At 47.4% G+C, this 15658-nt stretch overlaps 1 protein-coding gene across 1 annotated transcript in view; it reads left to right on the top strand.

Annotated features, from left to right (window-relative positions):
* The window catches only part of ATATH8 (Protein kinase superfamily protein), a 108651-nt gene that overhangs the window by 52286 nt on the left and 40707 nt on the right, over positions 1–15658 (top strand). The window contains exons 10-11 of the mRNA XM_087391264.1: positions 2409–2606; positions 2821–2927. Coding sequence (XP_087247390.1) covers positions 2409–2606; positions 2821–2927 — 305 coding nt within the window. The remainder of the gene's footprint in view (positions 1–2408; positions 2607–2820; positions 2928–15658) is intronic.

Here is a 15658-nt window from a genome sequence, read left to right as displayed (position 1 = left end):
GTAGAAGATTGTGATTTGCTTTTTCAGGCTTTCCAGGCTTTGCAGGAGATTTCGACCTGGTTTTTGGAGCTTTTTGGGTGTTGTTGCTGATTTTGGCAACCTTCCAGGCATGGTTGTTCTCTTCTAAGCTGCTTCTGGGGCTATGCCAGAGCAGAATCAGCTTTTTTCTGCAGGATCTAGGGTTTTCCAGCCCTGGTGACCTATCTTCTGTGGATACTGCTTTTGCCGTTCCTTGATTGGTTGTTGGCTAGTTATTGCATTTGGGTTTCTTTCCTCGTGAAGAAAGGTTGATTTGTGCTATTGGGTAGTGGCCAGAGAGGCTATAGATTGAGGCAATGTGTTTGGAAGTGCTTTGTTGATTGATTGCACTAGAGTTTGGCTCTTGAGGGGTTTGTCTTGCAGTTGTTTAGCCGTGTCTAGTTGGTTGGGCAATTGGTTGTGCAATTGCAGGTGTGGCACACAGACAGTGGATGCTTTTGGGGTCTCTGTTGCATGCTTTGGTTGGCTGAGGACACATGAATGTCTAGTAATTGGATGCCATTTCACCATTTGCAGTTGAGCAGGGAATTACAGGGTGGGCTGGACGGGGAGTCTGCGGGCGTTGGTTTGCCTGTGGTGCAGCTTCCCAGAGACATTTGTAATCAGCCGCTTGGCTTTAAATGTATGTTAAATATATACCACAAGGGGCGCCAACGTTTGGGGCCAATTGGTGTGCTTGTTTCTGAGTAGGAGCGCTCTAGCTCCCTTTGTCAAATTACTGTGTATGCTGTAATTAAGTGAGGCTGGTTTCACTGATGATTCCTTTTTCTTGCACATGCATATGCTGATGATTCCTTTTCTTGCTTCAAAATACTGAAAAGCATCTTTCATGCCTCATGGCCTTTATGGTCTGGCTGCTGGTCTGCATGTCAATTTTTAAGAATCTAAACTTTTGCCTCTACATGAGAAAGCTTGGCATCGTTTGTTATGGTCAGGGGACATTGTTTCAGCATCTTGGTCATCCTTTGGAGTGGATGGTCACTCACCATCAGCAAATGGACTGGGTGCTTAACATGCGTAAGAAGCTGGAATACTGGAAACTGTTGCATGTCTTCTACTGCATAGTACAATTAGTTTTGGTTGCCTACATCCACTTTTATTTGCCTTTGATGATGAGGGTGACAGTAGAATGAAAACACTAATGCTGATCAAAGAAGTTAATTAGTTGAAGGACTTTAGAGGAGAGGAAAGGGGACAACACAATGCAAATTATTGTCGAGGACACATTGTCCCATTCCAAAGTGCTGAACCATTAGCACCATCTCAAGGAACACTCAAGATGGGTGAATGAAGACCTTATACAGAACCAACACATCCTAAAGTTTAAGGAACTTGAGGTACTCATGAATGTAAAAAAGGAAGGAAAGCATGCAAATATGAAAGATGGGAAGCTCATCATCACATAGAGGCGGGGGAAGGTAAGGTGACCTAGGAAGAGACCCTCAGGATCAAAATATGGAACGTGGAGGGATGGTCTTTGTCTTTGGACAAGGCTAAGAGGGAATCTCAGAAATAGACATACTCATAGCATTGGAGACATGAGAGCGTGAAGGGAACGAAGCCCTTGACACATAGGGCTGTCTGAAAACGTCAACATGGAACGCAAGAAATACGTAGGATGACAAGGATTCAGTGGGATAGAATGCTACATCAGCAAAGCATGCGAAAAAACAGCCAGGCTCATGAAGGAAGATCCACACAAAAGTTTAGATATAGCGGTCCAAGACATGAACATCCGTATAGCAGCATGCCATTTTGAACCCCCCCAATCAACCATCCACCTATATCTTGAAAAAGAACATGCAAGCTTTTGTTTTGGACTCAGGATTTTAAGATAATCAATTGATAATTATATTCTAGAACGTTGGACTTAGATTGCAAATTGTTACAAGGAACCACAAGCTTCAAATTAGCGAAACATGAAGTTTGTTAAGGTGAATTTTGAATGAGATAAATGAAATAATGGACTTGACCTTCACGCAATTCTTGAGCCTAGAATCCCTTCCTCGATTCATAGAACATTCTTTGTTTGTGGCTATTCAGTGAAATACCCAATGAGAATGTCCACAGCATTTATTACAAACGTGGTGATGACTGCAATGTAAGTTAGAATGTCTAAAACTTATTATAAGTTTTGAAAATGCTCAATTCTGAGTCAAGGAGTTCTGTACATCTATCATGGCCTTACATTTGTGCAGCGATATGTAACGTATACTTGATGGAACTCAGCAGTTTTGTGTTAAACCTTGTACATTAGAGGCTTATGTGTTAATGTTACTGTTTTCTGTCAAGGTTTTGGTCATGCATCATGCACACATTGAAACATAATCTTGTTTAGGCTCTCTGTTTTTTGATCTGGTGTGTTTCAGGCAGCACATGCGAAGTTGAAGTTTTTGCAAGTACCAAAAACTATTGCTTACTTATCCACAAGCAGAGTTTTAACGATGGAATGGATAGATGGGGATCGTCCTGTGGATCTTTTGCATACTGCCAGAGCATTGAATCCTGATGGAGACTTTTATGTGAAAGAACAACAGATGAGAGCAAAGCAACGCCTTTTTTCACTGGTAAGAGGTGCACATATAGTCAAAAAGTTGAGGTTCAGCAGGATTATAACTTTAGATTGCTTTGCTCTCCTGGTATGGAGAGGGCCTCTTTCTAGTAGACATACTTAATGACAGTCATGGCATTTACCTTATCTGAGTTGCATGCCTGAATTTCTTGTGCTTTTGTTGTATGGACTTGATTTATATTAAGAATTGTTATTCCTTGTGGGTGCAGGTAAATAAAGGAGTGGAAGCTTCACTTGTGCAGCTGCTTGATACTGGTATCCTACATGCAGATCCTCATCCAGGAAATTTGCTTTACACCCAGGAGGGTCGAATGGTGTAAGTTCTGACATCTTGAATGCTTTCACTTTACAGTTTATAAAATGCAATACATTGTATATTTCAGTAGTTCCTTTTTGTATTATTCTGTGCTAGTTGAAGACATTGTGATTGGTGGGTTCAAACGTTGTAAAATCGTAGTTAGATAGAGCTGTGTGATTGCCTTTGTTCAAGGTAAATGAGTTTAAGAATATTATGTACCTCATCTTTCTCATTGAGGAAGGGGACACTTCTCACAGGACAGCTAAATAAAAGTATTAAGGCCTATCTAATCTTCCTGTGCTCATATTGTTGAGTCTCTCCATTTACTTCATTCTATAGAAGGTGAACGATGGGCAGACTTTTGCACGTGTTTTGGGTTGGGATAGTTTTCAGTGTGAGACAGCATTGTTTGAATCCCCTTGTTTGGAACATGTGTATACTAATCCCATAGGAAACCTTTCTTGGAGATTGCTTACCTTTCCAAGTGAACTTTCTTTCACCCTATCTTTGTTTGGAACATGTGTATACTAATCCCATAGGAAACCTTTCTTGGAGATTGCTTACCTTTCCAAGTGAACTTTCTTTTACCCTATCTTTGTACTTGATGGGATATTGTAGATACATGCTCTAATGTGTTCTTTTTTCTGTCTGATCGAAACTCTTTCTGGTTATGTGCTGAAGAAAGTGGTTCAAGAAGTTGTACTAAGACTATTATCATCGTGACCCAATTCTCTTCTAATTGAGCTATTATGAAAGATTGGATCTATTCTATACTCTTGGTAGAGCTAGTCTTTAAGCATGTTCTCCAAGTCTCATAAGTATTATGAATGGTCCACAATACTTAGAAGACAGTTTTGGACATCTATCTACTCCAAGGATTTTCTAAGATTTTGCCACTTCTAGATAGATTTTCTCACCTTTTTACATTATAGATCTGCATGAGATTTCACTCTATCTAAAGCCCTTTTAATGCTTTCTTTTGCTAAGTTAAGCATCTGATTCATATCTTTGAGAAAATGTCTTGCCGCTAGAACCTTCTGCCTTTTGAGCCCAATTTCAATTGGTCTTCTCTATTAAAATCCTTATGTTACCATAAATTAACTAGGCTGAAATCCATACAAATATCATGAGCAGTCTACAAAACCAAGGGATAAATTTTGGCATTTATTTGCTTTAAGGGTTTATGAAGATTTTTGCACTTTTAGATGAACTTTCTCGCCTTATCTAGATTTCTCCTTTTTAGTATGTGAATTTTTATAAATCTTGTTCTATCTTCAGCCCTTGTCAATGCTATCTTTTGCTAGCCTGAGCATTTGATTTATATCTTCGAGAAAGTCTCTCTCTCTCTCTCTCTCTCTCTCTCTCTCTCTCTCTCTCTCTCTCCACTTTACGAGGCTGCCCTTCACGCCTTCCCTTACACTACTTGCTCCACTCGTCCACCTCCACCTAGGACCGTCCCTTGTAATGGATGGTAGGATGATGAGTGCAGGGCTCTACGTCGTTAGCTCAGATTCGAATCCAAACACAACCTTTCGAGTGAGCTAGGGACGATGCACGAGTACCTTTGATTGGTGCGTAGGAGAAATAGGATTTCTTCGCCAAAATGAGGAGGAACTATTTTTTTTTTTTCAAAGAAAGGAACCTTCTATTAATGCATGAAAGATTTCATTCAAGACAGCAGCCCCGAAGGTGTTGAGTATGGAAAAAACCTCGATAGTCGCCCTGGAGCCTGGAGTCCCACGCTCCCAAGTGGATCGTAGTGTGTAAATGGTATCCTACTAGATGGCAACTAGGGTAGCCGAGGGTGGGAACCGGGTGCTCACCCATCACGAGAGTGCAACGAGCCACCCAAATGTTCCACGCTGTGATGCTGGCTACCACCTCCCAAACACTGTCCTCCCTAGGAGGAGGAGCTAGGCTGTCAGGAGGAACTGCCTCATGGAGTGCTATTCTCTGGATGCTGTGACCATGTATCCGGTAGGCTGTGGCGATCTCATTAATCTGAAATGCGTGTCCTCCCTTTGTCAACCAGGCCACCATTCCCCCAGGTGTAGTCTCTCTGAAGACTTTGCATATGCGTCATGATCCTTCGGGCTCCCATCTAAATCCTCGATGTGCTATGACAGCTCCACATCTGTTTCAACCATGGTCCGATGGGCAAGCCTCCGTGGGCGGCCAGCCAGAAGAAGTAGGATATCTTCCTCGGCTGCAAATTGGACCATAACCACGTCCAAAACCTAGAATGAACATCCCGGGGCACTCTCTGGGTCACTTAATGCCTCTTCCTTGAGGGGGTCAACCTCAACGAGTCCATCTGAAGCCTCCTGCCAATCCGTGTGGTGTAGGAAAAGAAGGGCACCTCCTCCACCTGCTCGGCTAGGCCGCCCCTGGAAGGCCAGAACCACTCTCCGAGATCCGACTGAACCTCCCTTAAGAGTCTACCCTCCCACAGCCAAAGGTGCCATCTAGGGGCATCGTGCTCTGAGATACTGGGAGGGTCAATGTTCCACTCCTTCCCCAAACGTCCCACCATTCTATTCATTTGCCAGTGAATCCTATCAAGACTCCCATCCATCTCAGGGTCTCTCTTAGTGAGTGGCTGAAGTAGGCCTCCAGGTCCTACGCGGAAGAAGCTGGGGTGCGTGCTGCCTCGCTGCATCAACATACTCAAGGGGACACCAGTACGAAAAAACTGCCCCAACCATCTGCTGTCTCTTCATGCGCGAAGTCTCTCCCACCAGGACTCAGGAATGGCTAAGTCAATCTCGCTCATCCGCTGCTCTGTCCCTCGGAGATGCGCTAGGGCGTCAAGTCACGCCTATGCCTCCATGGGTAATCTGCTCCATCGGCCAAAGGACCCGGCTGGACCACTGTCCCACTGTGCCCAACCAATGTGAGTACGCTGTTTGAGCATACGCCCCTCTTGATCTGTGATCTCTGGGCGGCACATAAGGGATTGACGCTCAAAGTCCTCTCTATAGGGCGGAGCATGAATGAGACCCCCTGCCAGTCTCTGCCAGACTACGTTGAGGTTCCGCATCAAGGGGGAACCCTTCCCTGTAAGGGGGGCCTCTGAGAAGATCCATTTGTGTGAAGGCTGCCACTGTCCCCCAGTGCATGGGGTGTTTCTTAGAAGCCCTCGCTGTAAGAGGAGCTTCCAAGGCTCTGCACCTAGGGTGAGGCCGCAAACAACCAGCTTGCTCAGTAGGGCTCTGCTCTGCATCTCTGGATCAATGATACCCAAGCCTCTCTATGCCTGCGGCATGATTCCCATGTACCAAGCTACCCGGGCTCTAGTGTTCCTTGTGCCGGCCGAACCTGCCCAAAGGAAGTTCCGAACCAACCGTCGGAGCTGCCCAATGCATCCTCTGTGAAAGCACTTGTAGGAGGCGATATACCAAGCCGTGGCGAGAAGGACATGCTTTGCGACTAAGGCGCGCCTTGCTAGAGAGAGTTTGGCTGAGCTCCAATAGAGAAGCTTGCGCCGAACACTCTCAAGGACAAGGGCGATTTGCTGCTCTGTTGTAATGTCGATACCAACTTGGCATTCGAGGTATCTTGCTGTCTAGCCTTGCGGTATCCATCTGAAGCCAAAGTCACTCCCCCACTCACGAAGCTTTTGTGTCTCTTCAAAGCCTGTGAAGAAACCTATGGATTTTGTCCAGTTGATCCGTGTCTCGAGGCCTCGCAGTAGATAGCAAAGGCGCCCTTGACTCTCTCCAAACTCACTGTGATGCCCTCAACATATAGGGTCGTGTTATCTACAAACTTCGAGCCAAGCAGCTCCTCCTTTTGTCTGATGGGGAGCCTCAACCCTGTGAGGCCTGCCACCTGTGATCTCAAGTAATAGCCCAAAGCCTCCGCCACAAACAAGAAGAGGAAGGGAGCGAGTGGGTAGACCTGGTGGACCGAGCGAGAGAGAGGAAAGGCCTCACCCGTGTGTTCTCTGATAAGCATCTGACTAGAGCTCCCCAGATAAAGCGCAGAAACCCCTCTGACCCATCTTTCTGAGAAACCCAATCTCCGGATAGTACCCTCCGGGAAGGACCACTCCACCTTGTCGTAGGCCTTCTCAAAATCCAAGAGAAGGACGGCCAGTTGTGACTCCTCCCTGGACCAATCCATTGCCTCCCAGAACGTGAAGATGTTGTCTAGGATGCTGCGCTCCTGGATGAACCTGGTTTGTGATTTGTGGATGATGTCGGTAAGATGCAAGCTCAAGACCTCGGTGAGGATCTTGTATGCAGTATCAAGTAGAGTGATCGGTCTCCATTGTCGAATGTTTGACCTATCTCCCCCTTTCGGGATCAAACGAATTCACCCCCTGCTCAAGGACTGAGGGAGGGAGCCTGTCTCAAATATCTCTTGGCAAGCTAATCGGGAAGGTATGGACATAATCTCCCAGAAGTTCTGGAAGAAGGCCGGAGTCAAGCCACCCTCGCCCGGGCACTTCTGGGTCGGGAGAGCCTTGAGGGCTTCCCAGAGCTGCTCATCTGTGAAAGGCTCCTCAAGTCTGCTGCATAAATCTTGCGAGACTATTGTCGGAACGTGATCCCAAACTACCTCTCGGGCCAAAAGACCAGTTGGGGTCATCCTCTCCGTCTGAAAGAGCTCCTTGTAAAAACTTGTGGTCAGGTCTAAAATCTCCTGTGGGTCAGTATGCATGATGCCCTGCGAATCACAGAGACGCTGCAGCTGTGTGCCTGCCGATCGGGGCGCAGTGGTCTGAAAAAACTGCTTCCTCATCTTGCCCCCATGCTGCACCCAGTGATAGGAGAACTCAGCTTGTCGAATCTCTGTGTCCTGAATGTCAAGGTGAGCGCTCTCGAACCTGTCGCTAAGCAACTGAGAACCTGGGTCTTGCTCCTTGAGCCGCTCGATGGAGGCGAGGTCTCTCCTCAAAGCCCGGTGTAGTGCCCAGTCTCCAACATAAAAATGGTCTAGTCTCTCAAGCAGTCCATCATGTCTCCTCTGTTTGAAGGAGAAGAAGAGGCTGCCAGGTGTCCTGCTGAAATCTGGCTCTCTCCATGGGTCTCTGCCGTTGATCATGAAAATGAACTGCTCCCAGGTGCTATGCTCTGCTGCTGGCATCTCAGAGAAGGAGGCGCCGCCGTGCTTGTTTTTCTCAAACTCTAGGTTGTTGAAGTCCCCTCCAACAATCGAGGATTCTACATCCGGAAGACACTCTGATATCCTCCTCCAAAAGCCCGGGTTGTGCTGTTTGCATGCTGGGGCATACACGTTCAGGATCCCAATCATGGACTCTCTCGTCCGAACTCCCATCCAATATTCCCGTCCTGGGATGAGCTCGCCCTGATCGTAGACCTCTGGAGCCAAAGACTGTGAGACTGAGATGTAGACCCCTCCGCTCCATCCTGCTACGGGGGACCACTCCTCTGGATCTCTCTCTGGGAGGTGGTGTCGTCGTTTGATGTTTGATGCTGAAAACATGTGCTCCTGAATCAAAACGATGTCCACTATCCACCCTACCACTGCTCTTTGCAACTCCTGTCGGAGTATCAGGTACTGCGGCTGGCTACGAGCACGGTCATGGAGTTCATGCATGTTCCAACTCATGAGGACGGGGGTGCCGAGAACAAGGCTCTCCTGTGGGTGGGTGCCTGCTCCAGAAAGACTGCCTTAAGTGACTTTGTCGGGGGTTTGGAGGGCGAATAGTCCGTGTCTGTGCGACGACGTACTAGGGTGGATATGGGCTCAATATTGATTTTTTGTGCCGCCCACTTCATCATGAAGGAGACTTCCATCCCGAACAGCTCTGCACACTTCTGGAGGGGCCAATAGTATGCTTGCTCCACCTTTGCCTCTAGCGGCAATCTGATAACTCCTACCGCCAACCACACATCGGCTCCTCACGCGTGAAGCTCAACTGAAAGTTCACCTCCGCACCATGGGCATGCCAAAGGTCTAGTCCTTGTGGCCCCATCCACTCGTCCATCATACGTGAAATTTGATCACCCATAATAGCATTGAACACCTCTGGGGACCACTTCTCCAACCCTATGGAGGTAAACTGGAATCTCCAAACGGGGTGTGTCTGAGAGTCCATTGCACTGATCAAACCCCCCTTCCGGGGCTGTAGGACCATGAGCGTTACCTCCAGTGGTAGAGGATATGAGTCCGGAATCTCCAGATAGTTCCAGCGTCCTAACCTCCATAAGTCCCACGGTAAGGGACGCACAAGTTAGAGATTGGGAGCTGTTGATTGGGAGGATGAGCCTTGTCTCTCTGAATCCCTCCGCGGATAGACCGGCTGTTGCGATGAGGAAGTAGAAGGGGGCGTCGTCTTATCCTTGCCTATTGGCACGGGTGTCGAGGCGAAAGAACATGCTGCGGAGGTGGAGAGGGAGGCGACGGGGGAGGTAGGGGTGCGGGGGGCAGGTGGTGAGAGTGATTAAAGCAGGGGGGCTGGGGATGGGGGGAACCTGGAGGGGGAGGTCTAAGGAAGAGGGGGAGGGTCTGGAGGGGGAGGGGGAGGGAGAGGAGAAGGGATAAGGACGACTGCAGGCCCCCTTGTCAATCAGGCTCGTCGGGGCTCTGGATCGCTTTGGATCCGCTCCTTCGCAGCCACTATCGGGCTAGCGTCTGCGGCTTTCACCATCGCTGCATCTGGAGCTCCCGGAGCTCGCTACTGTTGCAAGGGTCAGTGCGGAGGCTGAACCTCCGAAGCAGGAGGATCGTCTGGATGGGCAATGGCCCGTGCCACTGGTGGAGGTGGCTCCTACTGTTCCTCCTTCGAGGCCTCTCGGTCAACCCTGTCCCTCTCTCTGCGATTGGCTCTTTGCCTGCGGCACTTGCGGGCTTGTTTGCTTGGTTTCTTTTTCTTTTTCACCTAGGTCCAGTCCTCTTCTGAGGGGGTAACCCATGGGGTCTGAGACTCCTGTTGCTTCTGTCTAAGAGTGTTGGACTCGGGCCTGCTGACTCTGCTTGCTCTGCGGGGGTGAGGGGGGAGGCACTCGGCCATGGCCACGGGGGCAATCTCTAGCAAGGTGATCCATGAAGCTGCAATGGAGACACTGGCCTTGTAACCCAGAAATCTCCACTCGCTGGCGAAGTGTACCCCCTTCAAGGGTTCCTAGAAGAATAAACTTGGGGAGGGACTCTGGGCTCTCAACCACTAGTTTGATCCTAGGGACACCCCGTCATTTGCTACCACCGTTGCCGCCAAATCTGGCAGAGGACTCGAACATTGTGCCGAATGCCCGACCAATGGAGGGGAGGATGGCTCTGTACTCCTTTGGGAGCCCTGGGAAGCGAAGCGTAACGGGGAAATGGGGAACATGGTGTGTCATGTCCATGTCCTCCATTGTAAAACCATGGTACCACGGAAAGAGGTACACTAGATGCGGGCCAAGGAGAATGGGGCTCTACTCCACTAGTGTCAAGGCTGTATCGGGGGAGCCCAGTTGGATGAGGAAAACACCTGTCCCATAGATGGTGATCTCTTGAATGTGGTCGCCCTCTAGTGCCAAGCTCGCTTGGATCCACTCTCGCACCTGTCACCTTGTGGGTGTGAGGCCCACAATTCTGCCCACAATCGCCTTGTCCTGAAGGGACTTAATTGCTTGCTGAACCTGTTGTTTGCCGGCTGGAGAAAGAAGGACTTTAATGGCTGTGGGATTTGAGGGTGCTGCCATAGAGCCCCTCTAGCTAGACCAAAGCTCACCAGCAAGATCTTCTTCCTTTTGACAAACACAAAAGCTCCTGCTGCTGGTGAAGAATGGAAGGAAAAAGGAGTGGGGGAATGGGAATGGACAATGCGGGAGGGCGGAGGCGAAGAAGGGAGGTGAAAAGAAGCGGGCAAGATGGAAAAGCAGCGGGGGGAGTGAGGAAGATGGCGGAAGGGAGACAGAGGCGGAAGGAAGCACGGGGGGAACGGAGAGGAGGCAGGAGGGGGCGAGAAATGAAGGGGGGTGACAAACACAAAAGCTCTGCTGCTGGTGAAGAATGGAAGGAAAAAGGGTGGACAATGCGGGACGGCGGAGGTGAAGAAGGGAGATGAAAAGAAGCAGGCAAGACGGAAAAGCAGCCAGGGGGGGTTAGGAAGAGGGCAGAAGGGAGGCGGAGGGGGAAGGGGGACGGAGAGAAGGCAGGAGGGGGGGGGGGGGGAAGCGGGGGTGAAGGTATGAAGGGACGGGAGGGTGGTGAAAAGAAGGCGGGGGAGGAGAAGGAGGTGGAGTCGGGAGGCGAGGGCGGGACAAGGCGGATGGCAAGAGGGCGAGCAGGTGGGGAGGTGGAGCGGGAGGCAAGGTGGAGAGAGATGGCGAGAAGGCAGAAGGGCATCGGAACGAGGGGCGGAGAGGAGACGGGCAATGCTCGAGGCGGGTGGAGGGTCAAGGCAAGGTGGAAGACGGGGAGGAGGCTAGGGGCGGAGAGGAGGCGGGAGCTGAGGTGAGGCGGAGAGGAGGCAAGGGGCGGAATGGCGATGGTGGGCAGCGGGAGCAGCCAAGTCTCCAAGCATTGTGAGGAGGAACTAGTGAACATCTAATTTAGTAGCAACTCCAAGGACTTTTGGTGAAGATTTCTGGAGCAATGGTCCCCTTCACCCCTCACAGATGTAGGCCATTCTATGGGCTATTAATAGGTGCTACTCATTCCTTGGTATGTGCCTTGTAGGCCTAGTTACAGCTAGTTAGGTCACGTGGTACAGTTAGTACATGTACCACTAATGACAGTTAGGATACTTAGTCCAGTTAGGACACTTAGCCTTAGGGTTTTGTTATGTTGGCTCTCTCTTGAGCCTCCACTCTCAATTTTGCAGCAATTCATTACAACATCTCGTTTTTTGTCTTCTTTCCTTTATTTATGAGCTTCCATTGCTTACCCTAGCCTATAGTGGTATTAGAGTAGGTTGGGAATCCATTCCTCTCTGCCATTGATAGTATTTCCAAGCTGTTTGGCAGCCTCTTGAGCTCTCATTCCTGCTGGACAGCTCATTTTCAAGGCATTCCAACTCCAAGACAGCAGTCGCTCTGCAGGGAAAGAAGGCAAGGAGGGGGAGGTAAGGGGATGAGGAGGCCTTAGGGCAAATGTGAATTAAGGCCCAGTAGACCCCTTTTGTCGATGAAAGTCAACGAAAGGGGTTTATTGGCCTCTAATTTTCATGAGTGCCCTTAAGAAAATTAAAGGCCAATAGACCCCTTTCGTCGACGAAAGGGGTCTACTGACCTTTAATTTTCACATTTGCAAAGCTCAAATAGTAGGATTGATATTTGTAGAAATTGGCATCCCCCTTCCATGTATAAGAACACCTTTGCTAGCAAGGGACTATCACGTGTCCTCGACCGACCCAAGTACTTAGCCTTGCCCCTTTATTAGCTAGCACTCCTTACCACACAAAAAATCATGTATTTTGTCGTCTTTATTATTTCAAATCATTACAATCAATGCATTTATTTTATTCACCATGACGGGACAACATACTGGCTATGGAAATGCTACCAAACCATGATGTTAATAGGAACCATGACTTATAATGATTATCATACAAATTCGATTGCTAATGAGAATGCAGCAATGATGAGTGATCATTTAATTAAACATCATTACTTTAACTGTGTGAGGTTTATAATTTTTCATAATTTTTTTTGAAAATTATAAAAAATAGAGCCCAATAGACCCCTTTTATCGATAGTACAATGAAATATCTTTTTGATTAATAGTTAATTAATGATAGAGACCAATAGACCCCTTTTATGTGTAAGGCTTGGAGGTGGCATGCTGTGTGTTTGTGCTAGATAAACTTCCATATGGTCACCTAAACAAGAGAGAAACTAGTCCAAGTCTCTTCATTCAAGCTACAACTGCTTGTGAAGTCTAAGCGATTTTAGTTTAGTCTCTTCCAAATGAGCATCTAAAACTAAATCTAGCTCATAGGGCAATGCACCATTTAAGATAGAAATAATCATCGCAATACCAGCAAGCCACAACTTGGATGAAAACTTCACAAGGTGTAATTTGCATGTCCAGTAATACGGCAAAAGCATATATCTAGATGAATCCAAGAACATTCCCAAACCCATCCTCTAAAAACGCAACATAGTGTAGTTTCAATCTTAGGATAGTCACTCATAAGATTGAAAACCATAAACTCCATCACGCATAGCAGGAACCAACTACTATGACATCCCCACCACTGACGTCATCAGCGCCCAACTGTGGGTGTAGACCATAGTATAAAAGTATGCTCTCACACATACAAACCCGCACACCCACACATACTTGAGCATCTATTTATACAAAGTCTTTGTACTGAGTTTCTGTCGGCAGTCCGGAGGTGAAGGGCAAACTCAGCCGAGACGAAGGCTAGTACTAAAGGAGAAGGCTAATCAGAAAGTAGTCCAAATCTCTTCATTCAAGATAGAACTGCTTGTGAAGTCTAAACGATTTCATTTTAGTCTCTCCTAGACGAGCATCTAAATATAAATCTAGCTGCTGATAGGGCAACGCACCATTTAAGATAGAAATAATCATCGCAATATCAGCAGGCGGCAACTTGGACGAAAAATTCACAAGGTGAAGCTTGCATGTCCGCTAATACGGCAGAAGCATGTACCTAGATGAATCCAAGAAGATTTCCAAACTCATCCTCAAAAAACGCAACATAGTGCAGTTTATTGGCCTCTATATTCAATTAATGGTTCATGAAAGATAGAGGCCAATAGACCCCTTTCGTCGACGAAAGGGGTCTATTGGCCTCTACCTGGCATTTGCAGCTAGCTGAAGAAATTCGAGGCCATTTGGAGGAGTTCCATTGCCAGAAATCAAGTTTTTGGTGTTCCAGCTGTGCATTTCGGCTGTTTTTTCACCCATTTGCTGCATTTCGAGGCGGTTTCACCTTCCCCGATCTGTTTTCAACCTGTACGGCTTCACACGTGTGGCGGTTTGCATCTGTATGGATTCCGTACAGCAGCACAGTGCTGTACGGAACTGTGAGTCTGCAATAAATGCATGTCAGAGGCTGTATGGACCTGCAATCAGTGCAATTAATGCTGCACGGATTCCGTACAGCCCATTTATGACTGTACAGAATTGCCCGGAAGCTGTATGGACCTACTGCGCTAGCATTTAATGCTGTACAGTCCTCATTCGAAGCATTTACAGCTGTCTTGACCTGCCTCGAGGCTTGTGCCAGCTTGCTTGAAGCTTTTTCCAGCGATTCGGAGCTGTTTCTTGCTGTCTCGTGCTGCATGTCAGTGTTTGAAGAAATTGGGAGCTTGTTGAAGTGATTCGGAGGCCTCTCGTTGATCCCTTTCCTTCTCATTTGGCTTTATTTTGCCTTGGGCTGCGAGTTTCTCTCCATTGGATCACCCTCCTCTCTTTTCGAAGTGTTCTCCTTCTCTTGGGAGCACTTACTCTTGCTGTAAGTCTCATTTCCAGCCCTCTCTTGGCACTTCTAATTGCCATTTGCTGTATTTTTCATCTCTCCCTCAAGGGTGAATCTACTCACATCTGGAGCCTCTTCCCCACTATAATTTTCAAGCTACACCATTGGGTAAGCCTTTGTTGCATTGGTTCTTTCCAGTTTTTAATTCATTTGCATCTTGGAAAGGCCCCGTGTTGCCTTGGAAGGCCTCGTGTTGCCTTTTGGGGAATTTTGGCAACATGTACACTTTGAGACAGCAGAGTCTTTTGTAGTGAAAAGCTTTGAAGCTTGAGCAGAATTTTGCCACTTGATTTTGAGAGGTTGCCCGCAACTATTGCAGGAAACCTGGGCATGATATTTCTGAATGCAGGAAGAGAATTGTATCTGAAAAGAAGAAGAAAGAGTCTGGTCTTGCAGTATCTAGTTCTCCTAGTCCAGAAGATCGATATGAGTTAACTAATTTTGCATGAGACCAGCATTGGGCTTTTGTGGTTACATGTTAGTATAATCCTGATGTTCATGATGTTCACGATTTCTGCATGACAGTTTCTGATGTATCTGATGCCTGGTTCTTTGATAGTGGTGCTAGCAAGCACATTACTTCCTGGAGGAAGTTATTCATCTTAGTTGAGCAATGCATCTAAAGGGGGGACCGTCACATGTGCCAATAATGCATCATATACAGTGAAAGGCATTGGGCAAGTTGCTCTTACTTCTGTTTCTGGTGGTCTTGTCACTCTAGAGAATGTGCTTTATGTTCCAGGCATTCGCAAGAACCTTATCTCTATTTCAGCCATAGCTACTTGTGGCTATCAGGTTTTTTTTTATGGTGTTCGGTGTGCAGTTTATAATGCTACACATGTCTTTACCATGGTCTTGACTGGGACATTGACTAGAGGGCTATATAGACTCGATGCGTATGACAGATGCTTGGATGATGCTGGACTTGCAGATGCAGATGCCTTTTCTGTTGATTCCTCTACCATGGGAGATAACCCATTTGTGGCATGAGAGGTTTGGACACCTCAACTTTGGGCTTTGGTGAAGTTACATAAGGATGGTATGGTTGTTGATCTTTCCAAAATGCATATGCTTCAAAGCATGTTTGTGAACCTTGTTTGCTTGGTAAGATGCACCGTTCTGCATTTCCCAAGGATGGGAGAGTTGTTGCCTCACGCAAGCTTTATTTGGTTCATAGTGATGTTTGTGGACCCATGCGGGTTGCAGCTTTTGGGGGATTATGTTAATTTGTCACATTCATTGATAATTTCACGAGGTATACTTAGATTTTTGCATTGAAATCCAAATCTGAAGTTTATGCATGCTTCAGGCATTTTATTGCCTTGGCTGAGAATGAGAGTGGGCT

This window comes from Dipteris shenzhenensis, chromosome 20 (genome assembly GCF_047967505.1).
Source record: "Dipteris shenzhenensis isolate YYH24624 ecotype China chromosome 20, Dip_SZ_1.0, whole genome shotgun sequence".
Lineage (NCBI taxonomy): Eukaryota > Viridiplantae > Streptophyta > Polypodiopsida > Gleicheniales > Dipteridaceae > Dipteris > Dipteris shenzhenensis.
Note: the sequence above shows the minus strand (reverse complement) of the source record. Positions and strands in the feature narration are given on the sequence as shown.